The following is a 14,858-nucleotide window of genomic DNA, read 5'->3' as shown; positions in this document are numbered from 1 at the left end:
TTCCTCTTTTAGTACTATTTGCCTCTTCTTGCTGTTAGTGCAGTTGTGTGTCTTCTATAGGCGCTTCCCTGGTAAAGCAGTCGTATGTCAACTTGTGTGTCGCAGAGCTAGTTGGAGCAATGCAGACAGTTGTGCGCTGCGTCATCGTCTCCCTTTGAGCAGACAGGAAGTTTCCGGAGAGTAACACGAGGACTGAGCGTCTAAGGACCTTGTGTATGGATCTTTATATACAGGTTTTAGCCCTTAGCCCGGCAGCTCTGAAACAGCCATTTATTTGCCCGGTGTTAGTGTATGGCCACTAGAGAGAGCTGGAGCTCCTGTGTTGGGCCCATGCAATGAAAGCTTGGACCCTTTGTCGCTGCTGTTTGATACATTCCAGTATAGTCATCCCTGCAGTTAAGAATTGAAAGGATAGAGAATACATTTATAAAACAAAACATGATTATTTAATTTTGTCCTTCATGGCCTCAGTGCTATTTAGAATCAACACAGTGCCACTTTGCCCCTGCCAGGAGCCTCTAAAAAGGAATGTACGTAGAGTTGTGTGACTGACTGCCCCACATGCTGTGTAGGCTTCCCCCTTTTGTGCACTTCTGATTCTAGTTTTTTCTCTTATTAAGCCGTATGATTTTTCAGTATATTATTCTTAAAATTGTGCAATGGTTTGTGTTGAGCTGTACATTTGTCTAGAGAGAAAACGTGTACTCTTTGATGCTAAAATGTGCTTTTGCCTCGATACAAAGAAAATAAAAAGGTATAAAAATAAAATGCAATCATGTGGTTCGCTGTGTGTGTGTGTGTATGTATGTGTGTGACCTGGTCTGTTCCCTCTTAACTTGCTCTCCTTCCCCATTTTGAAATAGATATTGACTTGATGTTCACACACGGCCACTGACACATTTTATAATAGCGCTTCTTTAAGCGTGGGTCAAACAATACAATCACTGTATTTGTATTAGATGATTTTAATTCATATTCTAAATTCACATTTGAGTATATTTATGCACACACACTTACAATAGATGTTAGGTATATACGTTATGCACAAATGTCTGTTTGAGAGAGAACCAAAATTTGTTGCCAAAATGAGTATACAGTAAATACAAATACAAGCAAAACCAGCAGCATAAGATTAAATGTTTCTTATAATGCATACATATACATGTACAGTTCTTGACAAAACTGAAGGATTTTATGAGAACTTTTAACCCAAAGTCCACAGGGGGGTTGTAAATGCTTATATGCATTTAAAAAGTAGTGCTTAGGTATGGGAACAGATATAACTTTCTAGACACTTTTTCTTAGTTCAGCTTTTGGCCTTATAGGTCAAGCTTTGACCTCATATACCCCTGTCAACACTGAACCTCTGCTGTTGGCTTGTTTGTCACATGGCAGACTGAACTGTGAGGGGACATGCTCACTGAAGGAGTCAAACCAAAATGTAAAAAAAAAAAAACGTTTCCTTTCTGAACCCATTCGCGGTCCTTGCTTTTCTGACATTAGTCATTTCAAATTTCCCCGCTACATAAAGCCCTTACACAGTGAATCAGCCTGGGAGACATTTACACAGCACTCTTTACAGAACACGCTTCAACCTGGAAGTACAGGCAACATGAGGGGATGGGTTTTGAAGGGCTGAAAAAAAAGAAGAAGACAGATTAACACAGAGGAAGTAGGAAGTGTGATCTGCAATATCTCCACTTTGTGTGTGTGTGTATGTGTGTGTGTCTGGGACTGTACATCAATGTGTGTTTGTGTTGGTGTGTGTGTGTGTGTTCTCCGGTAGGGTGATTGTGTGAAATGAAAACACTGACCTGTGGTAGGAGCTAAGGAGGACAATGTCTTTGAAACTACCTCGCAACTGGGACTTCAGCACCTTCAAGGCTGAGACAGCTCGTATAGGTAAGACCAGGTGGCCGTGCTGCGTTCACTGTCAGCGGTTCACTCTTCACATTTTGGGCACTTCACAGTTTTTACAGTTTAGCTGATGGTGTCATGTAAATGCATGTAGACTGACTGACCCAGGATGGTACGGAGTAGAAATATAACCACATAGATGTTTTCTTTTTTAAATGTACTCCTTATCTTCAAGAGTATAACTTTTTCTGCATCGAAGTGCAGTATGTACAGTAGCCTATAATTGAAGAACAGTCCCTTTTTTAAAGTAAAAAGGGATGTTTTCTTATAGAAAGAGGAATCTGATAATAGTTCATGCCAGCTCCTACACCGTGTCTTCTCATTGTGGGTTTTTGAACACGTTGGTGACTGCTTGCCCAAAACCAGAAGATCTTTTCCCCCCTATCATTGTCATCTAATAGATTGAATCCTTTCTTAATGAGCTTAAAACATGTCTTGACATTTAAAAATGTAAAAGTGTTATTCCTACATCACTCAAAAGTACCTCCTGGTGGTTGACTAAGCCAACCTGTGTGTGTGTGTGTGAATTTAGTTTTTTGTTTGTGCAAAACTATGTGCAATGGTGTTGTAAACCTAGCGTGCAGTGCAGTGGTCTAGACCATTACCACATGCCATGATTACCACTTTTTGTTTGCATAGGGTGGAATCTGCGCAATGACAGGCCTTGTTTCCCCTCGGGTTCGGATGGCACAACAGTTGCCACATTTATAAAAGAGATTTGCAAACATGCAGTGGCCGGAAAAGGATACGTTCCTTATGGTTCTGCTATTGTTCATAACGTGCCTTGTTTGTTCTCCAGTTTGAATCACTCTCACAATCAGTGGCAGGGCCCATAGTTTGTTTGAGCACCCTGGTGGGAAGTTGCTGTCTATGGGGCATTTGTTATATCTGCTTCATGTTGACTGAACATCAATGGCTATCATTTTCATGCTCTTGTTTTAGTAAGAAAGCATTACTTCCCTAGAGCCCACTAGTCTTTTACTTACTGCGATGTAGTCCTGCCTATGTTGTGAACCATGACAGATGACAGGACTCCATATAGCCTGGAACTGGGGTGACGCAGGCTTTCAGCAGGAAACTGATGCAAGAGCTGAGTTTCTGCAGAGCTCTGACTTCTTTGTGTGTGACTTTACTTCGTATACAGTAGGCTTACCTTTGACGTGTGTGTCACATGTCAGTGTAAAGAAAATTTGAAGAGACAACTAGAAAAAGAGACAATAGACTATGAGACTATGAGATCGGTGTGACACCAAACTGAGGCTGAGGTTTATTTCTCCTGTCTCACATTTTTCTCTCCAGAGCAATAAGATGCACTACATCTCACTCGAGTCTCCTTTTAAGTTTCAGAAGAATATCTCATCAAACTCTAAAATAATTCTCAGAGTTTCTCAGCTTTTGTGTCTCTTTGTGATCTCGGGCAGAGAAATCAGAGAGCTCTCTCTATGAACTACTCTCATCCCAGCTTCAGTACATGCATACTGAGCTCAGACAGAGCAAATGAAGAGCTCTCCACAATCACTCATCGAATTCTCAGACTTAGATAAATGTTTTGGTTGTTTTTAATTATCTGATTTCTTGTTGGCTTTCTTTTCCAAAGGAGAAACAAAGGAGCCATTAAAAACATAGCAAGTAGGCCTATTACTCCCTCTTATTAGAACTCTTACTGTAGAAGAGCAAGCTTTGAGCAGTACCTCTGGGAATGTTGATTAGCAGAAAACCAACTGACTGAGAAGATAGGTAGGATATTTTCTTTTAGCCTAGCTTACCTAGCATGAAGACTGGAAGGTGCGGGAAACAGGTTGTCTAACTAAAGACAACAAAATCCATCTACCACCACCTTTAAAGCTCACTTATTTATATAGATATTTGTTCAAAGTGCGAAAACGATTTAGAGTAGATCATGAGAGGATTTGTGCTGGACTAGTTCTTATGGCGTGTTAATGACCAAGTATGAGGCTACAGCCCGCAGTTAGCTGAACTTAACATCAAGATTTGAAACAGAGGGCAAGAGCTAGCCTAGCTCTGAAGTAAAAATCTAAACAAAAAAAGTACATTGTAAGATATATTTAAAAAAAAACTGCCTTCAAAATATTGCTTGTAGTTTTTAGTATCAAGTTTAGTATTTAAAAGATAGATACAGTGATGTTTTACTTAGCTTTAGTTGTGCGTATAGGGGGACTTTTCTTTTCTTCAGAGAGGGCATAGCTAGCTGTTTCCCCCTTTTTTATCTTAATGCTATGCTAAGCTCAGTTAAGTTGGCTCGTGCTTCAAATTTAACAGACTGACATGAGAGTTGAATTAATTTTCTCATTAAACTTTCTAAAAGAAAGGGGAAAACAACTTTTTGAAAAAATGTCATCCAATGTCTTTAAACCTGCAAGAGGATGACTACAGCCTTTACCTCAGAATATGCTTTGTCATGTCTGAATGTTTTCATTAGTACATAGATACACACATTGATCCTATTATCAGTTGAGTATTGTGTATTATTGTAGAATTAACAATTGAATTTCTTAAGGTGAATATTTAACCATGGAATCTGTTGAAATGTCACGTTAGTCCTATAACTATCATTATTAAAATATCTAGGACATGTCTTCTCAGATGATCTCATGGATGACAGTGACATTCGTCGTCAATGGTGTAAAATATATGCACAGGCCAACATGATGTTGAGGAAATTTTCCATGTGTTCCACAGATGTTAAGTGTGCTCTGTTTAGGGCTTATGTCACGCCGCTGTATACAGCTCATCTGTGGTCCTCTTACAGAGTGAGAAGTATGCAGAGGCTTAGAGTGGCATATAATGATGCCATGAGGTTGTTGCTGCGTGTTCCTAGGTGGCACAGTGCTAGCCAGTTATTTGTGTCCTCTAATGTACCTACATGTCAGGCACTGTTGCGAAAGTTGATGTTCAGTTTCATGTGTCGTTTGGATTTGTCAGAGAATGGCATCATTATGGGCTTAACCAACCCTATGATGGGCTATCGGTTCACATCCAGGCTTCGAAAGCATTGGCATGATAGCTTGCACCTATTTTAGTACAGTATTTTATTGAGTAATGTATTTTAATGTGTTCTATGTGTGTGTGTATGTTGGATGTGAGTGGACCATCTGAGTTCTTAATAAAGATTATTATTATCTCCTCTTTCCATCTGGATGTGAAAGTGTTGCGCTTTGACGTGACTTCCTTGGGTTGGTGCTGCTGAAAACATCTTTGAGGTTCAGTGGCACTGTGGGCTCATCACGAATTGAGGCCAGTTGTAGAAGCTGTGTGTCCTGTCAGCTCAGGGTGTGGTGTGACATCTGCCTCTGTGTGTGGGCTTCACTTAAACTTTCCACTAATCAAGGGAGGGTGGTGCTTCTGAAATGAGACCAAAGGCCTCTCAAAGCTCTAGGTGGAGCCCATCAAAGTGTGGCTGGCCCTCCGGCGATGATATGGTGAGCTTCCTGTTTACCCTAGCGCGGCCCTTCTTCTTCTCTTGTCCTCTATCGTGTTGCTTACCAAGACACAGTGAATTTAAGAAGAACTGAGCGAGTGGGGACTTAATCTCACCGGGCTATCTCTGCAGGCTTACCACCCTGCATGTTACTCAGACAGTCTCCACCTGTCTCTGTCTTCTCTGGGCCACGTAGACCTCTGCCTCTGTTCTTTCATCACTCCATCACATCATGACATCATGGCGTAGCATAGATACAGAAGTCGAGGGTGACATTCTCCAAAATCATTTTAAAAAGGATGTGTCAGTTTCAGTTCAAGTTAAGTGTGCACAGACCTTAAGACTTTGAACTTTCTGACTCATTGTTTGTTGGTCAGTCGTTGCCTAACACTGTGTTATCTCAGTAGAACAATCACAGCTGCCTGCGTGCACCTTCCACAGGAAACTGGTCAGCTCAGACCAGCGGTTTTCCTCTCAGAATTGAAAGTGTTGAGGTGGAGAACAAAAATAGGCTTCAATGAGCTGGCCCCCTCGACCTGGCTGATAGGCTGATGCAAGTTCATATCAGAAAAGAGGAAGTGCTCAGCTGCAGTTCAGCATAGCACTATATGTTCTGGTAACGTTTTAGCAGCTCCGGCTGTGTCACGGCAGGTTGGGGATTGTTGCTTACGACACTTTACATCAATCGCTTCCTCGTGGTGTTTGGCAGCACGGTCCAAGAGCGTGATACCCGGAGAGGGAGGCCCCGGCCCGGGCTCGCCACGCTCCACCAGGTCCATGGAGAGGCCGCTGAAGGCCGGCTGGCTCAAGAAACAGCAGAGGTCCCTGGTCAAGAACTGGCAGCAGCGCTACTTTGTGCTGAGAGGAAGCACCCTGACCTACCACAAAGATGACAAGGAGACCACTGTCCAGGTGAGACACTGGGCAATTCATATAAGACCTTATACTAATGCTGGTATTATTATTATGATGGGCTTTTTAATGTCCTCTTTTATTCATTCCTCAACAGAGAACACACTTACTCATTCATTCCAAAGAAATTCATACAAATACCATACATATACTTAATCTAAAGGCTACAATTTAAATGAATTTGGCACATGTAATTCCTTACGAGAATAGGACTGCAATGAAAATAATAACTACATTTATATTACATGATTTTAACATGATGATGTTCCAATTAGTTTACAGTCAATGCTGTTGACTTATAAAAGCAAAGCGGCATTAACTAATGAAAACCTTTATTAATCCTATAATGGGATTTTATTTTGTGTACAATGTCTTGAATATGCATAGATGCATTCAGAGGTTAATAATAAATGTGTCCTTTATCATTTCCAATCAACACCACAAACACTCTGTTGCTGTGTGGCTAACTTTGCACACTTCCTGTAAACAGAGCAGATGATGCTTGAAGCCTCGAAAGAGAAGCCATTCAAAGCCTCCTGGTCTCACACTTGTGTCTTTTCTAACCCACTGGATCACACTCATGTCTTGAACTCTGAACAACCATCCAGCCATGACCCTATACTTTACAGGGTCATGGTTGGATGGCCCTGTTCCCATGCTGGATCTGTCTATGTGGGACACGCAATGCTCATCATCCTCACCTTACATGTTGTTCAAACCTCCAAAAAAAGACCATAACATTCCCAATGATTCTATTCTGGCCTGTATTTCTTTCGGTACACAATGTGTTGAGTTTATTTCATGCTGCCAAGTGTGGTTTCCGTTCACCTGTCTTATTTTTTTTCTCCCTTCCTTCCGATTCACTTCCTGTCTACAAATGAGTGGCAGTGACACAGGAAGTGAGAGGGGCATTCATGAAAATGTGAAAAAATAATCATGATCAGGGACAAAAACCAAAGGCTGTTTCAAATATAAATATACCTCCAAAGACAATGAATTATAAGGAATTAAGAGTAATTTCCACTATATCTTAAACTACCTCATGTTGCACTGTAAACTGGGAATCATATGCATTAGTAAACCGTAAAACCAAATGCAGATAGATTATTGCACTATGTTATACATCTGTATACAAAACCCTGTGACAAAATGTTGCCACAGTAAAATAAACACCTGTAGTAATAATACCTGCTGATAGGTATGCAGACAGATGCGTGTTTATCATTTTGAACGTGAATCATGTCATATCAATATGATGTTGGATCCATTAGATTGATTATTGTGCATGGATATAGAAATTCAGGCCTTTACACCCAATATAAAGTTTCTTAAGGTAAATCCTTAACCATGAGATTTGATTGTATTTTTGTTGTAGTCTAGTTGAATATGATTGTGATACAATTGTTCTACAATAGAATAAACCTCTGTAGTGAATTCACCTGCTGAGGCCTATGCTAGAGGACATGAACCACTTGGACTCTCTGTCTGGTAGCATGTGATTGTATGTGATGACTTGAGTGAATGTGACCATCAGTGGTTTGGCTCTTGACATGATAGAATCTGGTTTGGGCAGTTCACTTATATGTGTCTGTCTGTATGTGTTTGCTTCTGTCTTTGTGATCCCCAGGGAGTCATCCAGATGCGTTTCAGTAAAGTTAATGAACTTCCACTGAACTCAGATGACCCGGGGAAGTACCACTTCGAGATCATACCACGTAAGCATGTAATCGATCCTTAAAAAAGGGAGCAAATCTGACCCCAGGCCTCGCTTGGCACAATTTATTTCAGCCCCCAAAGGCGGTGTGCATAGCATTGATACATCACATGTCTCTTTCATTGATTTGTGTCATCTATATCTTATTATTTCTTCCTTATAAGTTACAGAAAAACAACTTCCTATAACATTTTCCTGGTGCCAGTACTTTTTAATATATATACTGTTTTCTAAATTGAGTTACATCTCCATTTCTGTTATCTGTCTGTATGAGACAGAACTTACCTGCATAGAAAGAAGTCAGAAACTACAGAGAGATCTACTCTGGAAATCTTTCTACAGATTTAAATTTTCTGACTAGGTCTATCAGTCCTTTGTTGTACAAAGATACATTTTTCCAACATTGGTGCATCATGTCACAGGTTCATCTGGAGACAGAGAGCGTTGTCCCCATTTACTCATGGCAAACTCCCAGAGTGACATGGAGGAGTGGGTCCGCACCCTGCGCAGGGTCATTGGAGTACCAACTACTGGAGGTTCAGTTAAACCTTATATTGTTATGGAAACTGAAGTTACCTACAACACTGCAACTATCCTGTTTGACTAGACTTTCCTAGTAATTAAAGGAATAATTTCACATTTTGGGAAACGCATTAACTTATATTCTTGCTGTCTTTAAAAGATTAGAAGATCAATTAATTAATCTTACATCTGTGAGCTAAATGTGTAGCCTGCAGCTAAGCTTAGCATGAGATTGGGAAAGGGGACAATTCTAGCCTGTGCAAAAGTTTAAAAAAACAAAATCTCTTATTACCTCTTAAACCAGCAGCTATTTAGCTTAGGAAAACATGTTATTTCTGTCAAGACTGTAATAAACAAAATATATCATAATAATTAGTGAGCTTTAGGGGCGCTTCAGCTGCTTTTTATTAACTTGGACACATCCAGGCTAGCTGAGTCCCCCCTTTTCCAGTCTTTATGCTAAACTTACTGCTAGCTTACAGCTGCTGTAGCTTCATATTTACCGTACCAACATTAAAATGATATCAATTTGTTCATCCAAGTCTCAGCAAGCGAAAAAAGCACATTTCTCCGAACATCAAAATATTCCCATTAATGTTGTTCATTTGAATGTGTAACAAATCAAAGTCCATACTGTGTGGACTCCCCTGGTTTGACTATGTCCTGTCTTACCTGTGTGGCCGTCTGCAGTGTTTGGAAAGAGTCTCATGGACACGGTCACATATGAGCAGCGGTTCGGGGCCCACATGGTGCCAATCCTGGTGCAGAAGTGTGTGGAGTTCATCAAAGAGCACGGCCTGAATGAGGAGGGCATCTTCCGCCTGCCGGGGCAGGACAACGCTGTCAAACAGTTCAGAGACGCCTTTGATGCAGGAGAGAGGCCCTCCTTCCCCAGGTAACACTCTCATGATTGATTCCCTCTGTTACATAATTTTGGTTTAGTTCCGCACAAGAATGTTTCGGTGGTAGTAGTAGTTTTGTGTATATGTATGGGGAATATATGAGATTATCTTGGTTAGAGATACACAGAAAAATACTGCGCAGTAGCAATAAAGTGATTTTATTCATCACATCAGCATAGTCACACCTCTGTAAAACACTTAGGACCAAAAGTGTCTGTAGAAGTCACAGTAAGCACCTCTTTAAACCTGGTTGGAAAATGTATGAGGGTCGCTTCTATATAAGGAGAAAAATGCCCTGACCTCAATCAATTGACAGCATCGGGCCTTTTCTTCTAAGAAAACTGGTGAGTTGAGAGAGATGCAGAGTGTCTGATAGATCAGTGTCTGCTCAGAGCTGAAGGCCATACCACATCCTGCTCTGGCAGGCACACAGGAGGAAGCCTGTGTTACTCAACGTTGCACGCTCCTCCTCCGACAGAGCACTGCTGCTTGAAACATCCACTTAACTTATGACTTGTTTGTCTGTATTCCAGCCTGAGCAGAGTGGAGGAGCTGATGGATGCTGCATGTCAAATTTCAGGCCAAAAATAGATCTTGTGTTTTCCCCTCAGATTGTATTCTTGGCCGACAACAAAGTTCAATCCAAGTCCACTGTCAAATATATACAAAAACAAAGGCCCAGAGGCTCCTAAACGTCCAAGAAAAGCAAAGTTCCATATGATTTGATGTGTCCAGTAAAACATTTACACAGATCTGGTTAGGGATGTAGAAACTCTGATACAGCTCTAAGCTCATGGAAACTTGATCAAACACAATTCATTTAAAAAGTACAAGCTTTAACAGCTACTTATTCTAATAAACTTACATGATAAGCTGCATGGCTATAAAGTTGTTGCTCAGGTTCTTATTTTCATTAATACTAATACGTACAACCAATACAATTATATAGCGATTTAATTATATAGCTTTCTGAGTGTTTTTAGTTCTGTCAGTTGTACTGTAAGGAGATGTGCATTGGATGATTATGTGTCATTGCCCGCAGTGACACAGATGTCCACACAGTGGCGTCACTACTCAAGCTGTACCTGCGTGAGCTGCCTGAGCCTGTGGTGCCCTGGACTCAGTACCAAGACTTTCTGGACTGCACCACCCTGCTGGACTCCAGCACCAGAGAGGTACGCTTATTTAAACACAATTTATTTCTGCACTTTTGAGTTTATGCAGACAATGGTATGTGTGTTCTTGTTAAGAGGGCATGTGATTTTTTTGAGTGTGTGTGTCCTTTAATCTCTCCCTCGTGTGTCATGTCAGGGTTGGGGAAAGTTGGAGAAACAAATCTCTCTTCTTCCCAGACTCAACTACAACCTTCTCAGTTATGTCTGCCGGTGAGTAGAAGCTGGGGCACAAAGCATTGTGGGACATTCCAAAGAAAAAAAAATCATGTTGTCCTTGAGGTTAGAGAGGACTTCCCGTAAATGGAATTATTCTTGAGCAGGACACTTTATTGTATGCCTGCCAGAAGACAGCTGAATGCTGTTGAGATCAGTATCAATCTCCAACACATACTGCCCACTATTGCTGGCTATTGGCTAACTATGCTGATCATGTCTTTTTTTGTTGGGCAGGTTTTTGTTCGAAGTGCAGCTCCACTCCAAAGTCAATAAGATGAATGTGGAGAACTTGGCCACAGTGATGGGCATCAACCTGCTCAAACCTCAGATAGAAGATCCCATCACTGTCATGAAGGGTAAGATGACATTACTGATGTGTCCTGAATCCAAATAACGTGTGACCACTTATTTTATTGGGCAATTATATTCAACATTACTACATCCTTATCTTTTTGTAAACACCACATGTGTACAGTATAAACATATTATGAAAATATAACCATATTTTTATTGATCTGAACAGTACCTCAAAATAACACAGAAAGAAAAAAGGGTTAGGGTGTGTGCAAAAACAAAAAATATATAATTAAGCTCAAGTAAAATTTCAATAGATCAAAGCGAGTGAATCCAGAATTTGCACAAGAACCAACACATAAGACGTTTTGATGATAATCTTTTAACATGTGTGTTTGTTTTCCTTCACAGCGACTCCGCAGATCCAGAAACTGATGACAGTGATGATCAGACAGCACGAGGCTCTGTTTCCGCTCTCCAAAGACGTGCTTCCCTCCCCTCCCTCAAACAAGGCTGAAAGCCAAAAGAACACTCCCCGAAGCTTTGTGGGCTGGGAGTCTGCAGAGGTACACGCAGCACAGTGCGCATTAGGGCCTCTGTCTTGTTTTTTTTAACTGCTTCTATCTACATATTTGGCAATATCTAACTAATTACACATTTGCATCTCTTTAAAAACTAAAAATGTATACATGTCATTGGCCAATGTTTTTGCCTATGGTGTCTCACCTCAAAATAAGACAAGACAAAGACAATAGCCCATGTCAAAAGAGCACACATTAGAATGTCCAAAACTATCTGTAGTTTATATTCAGTTATGTGTTGTTTGTCTCAGATGGGTGATGCGTCTCTGTCTGAGTCTCCAGAAGAGGAGGAGGACATTGACAGTCCAGGTCCAGACAGATCAAACCTCAGGCCCCTTGACGCACATCAGGAGCCGCTCTCGCCTTCCACAGAGGACGACTGGGGGCTGGAAACTCCCCGTAAACGCACCCAGACCCTACCCACCTTCAACTGCCCCCTCACGGGCATGGCAGCCAAGGCAGAGGTCCTCAACCGCTGGAGCCGCATCCAGGAGACCGTAGAGGAAAAGAGCGGGACCTTTTCAGAGGACATTTTCAAAATGCTGGACCTCCGGAATACAGGTTCAATGTTCGGTGGGTCTCAGATCAGTAACAAGGCTGCGGAGGATAGGTTGACAGCCCGGAGAGGAAGTGACAACACAGGTTCCTCTACTACAGCAGCTTCCCAAAAAACAAACGGTGACTCCAAGCCTGCCCCGGTTCTGCTGTCTCCTGAGAAGAGTGTAGGCAACCTGACAGCGAGAGCTCCAGTTCAGCAGGTGGACAGCAAGTCTGAGCAGAAGAAAGACGGACCGCAGCTCGTAGACAGGTGAGGAATCACATGGAGGCCGTCCGCCTCAGTGCTTAGTTGCAACACACGGGCCAGACCCAAACCAACCTCTACACCGTTTTTTTGAAAGGCAGCTTATGATAATATCCTAATGATCTTTTCAGGAACTACTTTCAACCTTGAGACATTTTTAAAGGTTTTTGTCATTTTGAAATGTCACCTATTATTAAAATAACACTTAATTCCTTTTGAAAAAAAGTCTATTCATATTAAAAACAGTTGTAGTGAATCCGTTATTTGGGATTTCAAGATGATGTCGTTTCAGGACTCGGTAGTACTTACAAAGGTTGAACATCTTTTTTCTTTGATTGAATACATTTGTTTTTGCAGTGATGTAAGTATACGTACACATCGTTTACAGAATAGACTGACTCACCTTTTGGACTTTTTTTACTATATACCTGAACCACTGTTATTTCATGCAGCCTGCAGCAGGAGAACAAGGAGCTGAAGGCCAGAGTAGCAGAGCTGCAGTCGGCTCTGGAGGCAGATCGCCGCCGTGTGGCCGCTCTGGAGAACTGCCTGAGGAAAGCAGAGCTCAGCCGGGACCAGGCCCTGAGTCACAACAAGGAGCTGCAGAGAGACATTCAGCAGTGTGTCACCAGAGAGCCACAAGCGCCCACCTAACGGACCTTCTCAGACTCACTAGAATATGGATATATGACTTAAACTCAAACTGAGCAAATTTCTCATGAACTGTTAATGGGAAATTGCATTGCCCTCCATTGGGACTCATTCCAGTTGAGCTCTGTTTTGGACCCAAGGATACATTATTGGCTCATCTGTTTGTGCCTGTTAGGAGAGCCTGTTTTGAAGAGATCTAAGTAGGCCTTCACTATATTAATGACATGCAACAAAGTTTTGTTTCTCCGTGCTGCAGGAGTCATGTCAGAAGTGCCTTGAACTGTTACACAGGACATGCGGGAAAAGAAGTACCACACTGGGAAGATAAATTATATACAACTTTGTATGACCATTTTGCAAGACAGAAATGTTTCCAAGGAACTGAAAGTCAAAAATCAGCTCATACTGAACCCTTTGATCGGAGGTCAACTGGATCGAATAATGTTGAAGGTGGACAAAACCAATATGTGTCATACAGTATATGGAATTAAATAGCCTATTTGGGGCCTATTTTATGTGGTTAAATTAATAAAACAAATTGAAGTATTTTTGTTGATGCACAAAATATTATTTCACATTTTTATTATACCAACACATCAGCATTCCTCCAGTATGTGTACCATTGCATCTGCCTTTCAGGTAAGAATGAACTGATTACATGAAAAGCAAAAAGCAAAAATGGAATGAAAAATAAAACAATGAGACAATGTTGTCAGGTACATGATATAAAGACATAGCGGACATTTTGAATGATGGTAGAAACCGCAGGCAGGGTTAAACTGCTACATCAGGCCTTTATTGAAGGCTCTGGGAGTCTACTATATGCACATTAGTAAAGCTACAGAGAATTAGCACTCTGCACCCTGTGGTTCCCATCAGCTCGGTGAAACAAAGCATTAGTGTCTTTTATCTGACTGTTTAGTTCAAGAGACCAATGAGTAGTACATTAACCTGAATGGATTTTCTTATCTGGGGCTACGAAAGGCAGTCCAGATGTTCCTCCTTCCAGCAACGTTTTTTTCCCCAGCAAAATGTATTTGAATATGATATGTGTGGGGATAGCGCTGTTACCCATGTTAGTTTTGAATATATTTCACATCCTAAAACACACAGCACTGTGGGGGTAAAAGCATATGAAAACCATTACATTCGGTTTTGGGATATCTGCGTAAAGTATTGTCTGTTTAAAGGCTTGATCCAAAAATAGCAACTCTGGCCTTGATTCCACATATGTTTCACCCTGAGGTACTGTACATAATACAGACCATATGGATGGGAATGTGTGTGTGTGTGTGTGTGTGTGTGTGTGTGTGTGTGTGTGTGTGTGCGTGTGTGTGTCTGTTTGCAAAATAACATTGCCATTATCATGCCTTCGTAAGGCCATCAGGAAGATGTGCTAGTCTGTTGCAGCAGCGCTTTAACAGAGTGACAGATAAGAGCACGTCTGTCAACCGTCAGCCTGGCAGGCAGAGTGGCAGAGGCAGGAAAAAGCTCATTCCTTCCCATCCCTGTGACGCACCGCAATCAGGAGTGTATCTGCAGGTCACGCAAAGAAGCTCAGGAATGAAGTGTGTATTGGGATGGGGATGTGGGTTCAGGTGACGAACTGTAAAAGTTATTCGAGTCGGATTAGGAGCCAGTGTGTCATTATTAAAGGACACATATTATGCTAAATGTGTGACTAGACTCCCCCCAAAATACACCCTTTATTTTTTCTCTCCACCTTTCTCAAA

The 14,858-nt window shown here is 41.4% G+C and overlaps 1 protein-coding gene across 2 annotated transcripts; it reads left to right on the top strand.

Moving 5' to 3' along the window:
• Positions 1-1,583: 1,583 nt before the first annotated feature.
• arhgap25 (Rho GTPase activating protein 25) lies at positions 1,584-13,639 on the top strand. Of its 2 annotated transcripts, XM_080043404.1 has the most exons (12): positions 1,584-1,672; positions 1,787-1,902; positions 6,066-6,268; positions 7,896-7,983; positions 8,405-8,518; positions 9,195-9,399; positions 10,449-10,581; positions 10,718-10,791; positions 11,032-11,153; positions 11,503-11,657; positions 11,924-12,480; positions 12,927-13,639. In XM_080043404.1, exons 2-12 carry the CDS (start codon positions 1,839-1,841, stop codon positions 13,126-13,128), a joined length of 1,917 nt encoding a protein of 638 aa, XP_079899530.1. In that variant the 5' UTR covers positions 1,584-1,672; positions 1,787-1,838; the 3' UTR covers positions 13,129-13,639. The 2 variants fall into 2 exon arrangements, with proteins under 2 accessions (XP_079899530.1, XP_079899531.1); XM_080043405.1 differs by having other exon boundaries at positions 1,594-1,902; positions 6,008-6,268.
• The last annotated feature ends 1,219 nt before the right edge of the window (positions 13,640-14,858 follow it).

This window comes from Ammodytes marinus (assembly GCF_949987685.1).
Source record: "Ammodytes marinus genome assembly, chromosome: 2".
In the NCBI taxonomy this organism is placed as follows: domain Eukaryota; kingdom Metazoa; phylum Chordata; class Actinopteri; order Uranoscopiformes; family Ammodytidae; genus Ammodytes; species Ammodytes marinus.
This window is presented reverse-complemented; position numbering and strand designations above follow the sequence as displayed.

Bases quoted from the DNA above. Each gene is read 5' to 3' on its own strand.
- arhgap25 (XM_080043404.1), top strand. From the start codon at position 1,839: ATGTCTTTGAAACTACCTCGCAACTGGGACTTCAGCACCTTCAAGGCT. The intron at 6,269-7,895 runs GTGAGACACTGG...TGTGATCCCCAG, and splicing joins ACAAGGAGACCACTGTCCAG to GGAGTCATCCAGATGCGTTT. The intron at 11,658-11,923 runs GTACACGCAGCA...TGTTTGTCTCAG, and splicing joins TGGGCTGGGAGTCTGCAGAG to ATGGGTGATGCGTCTCTGTC.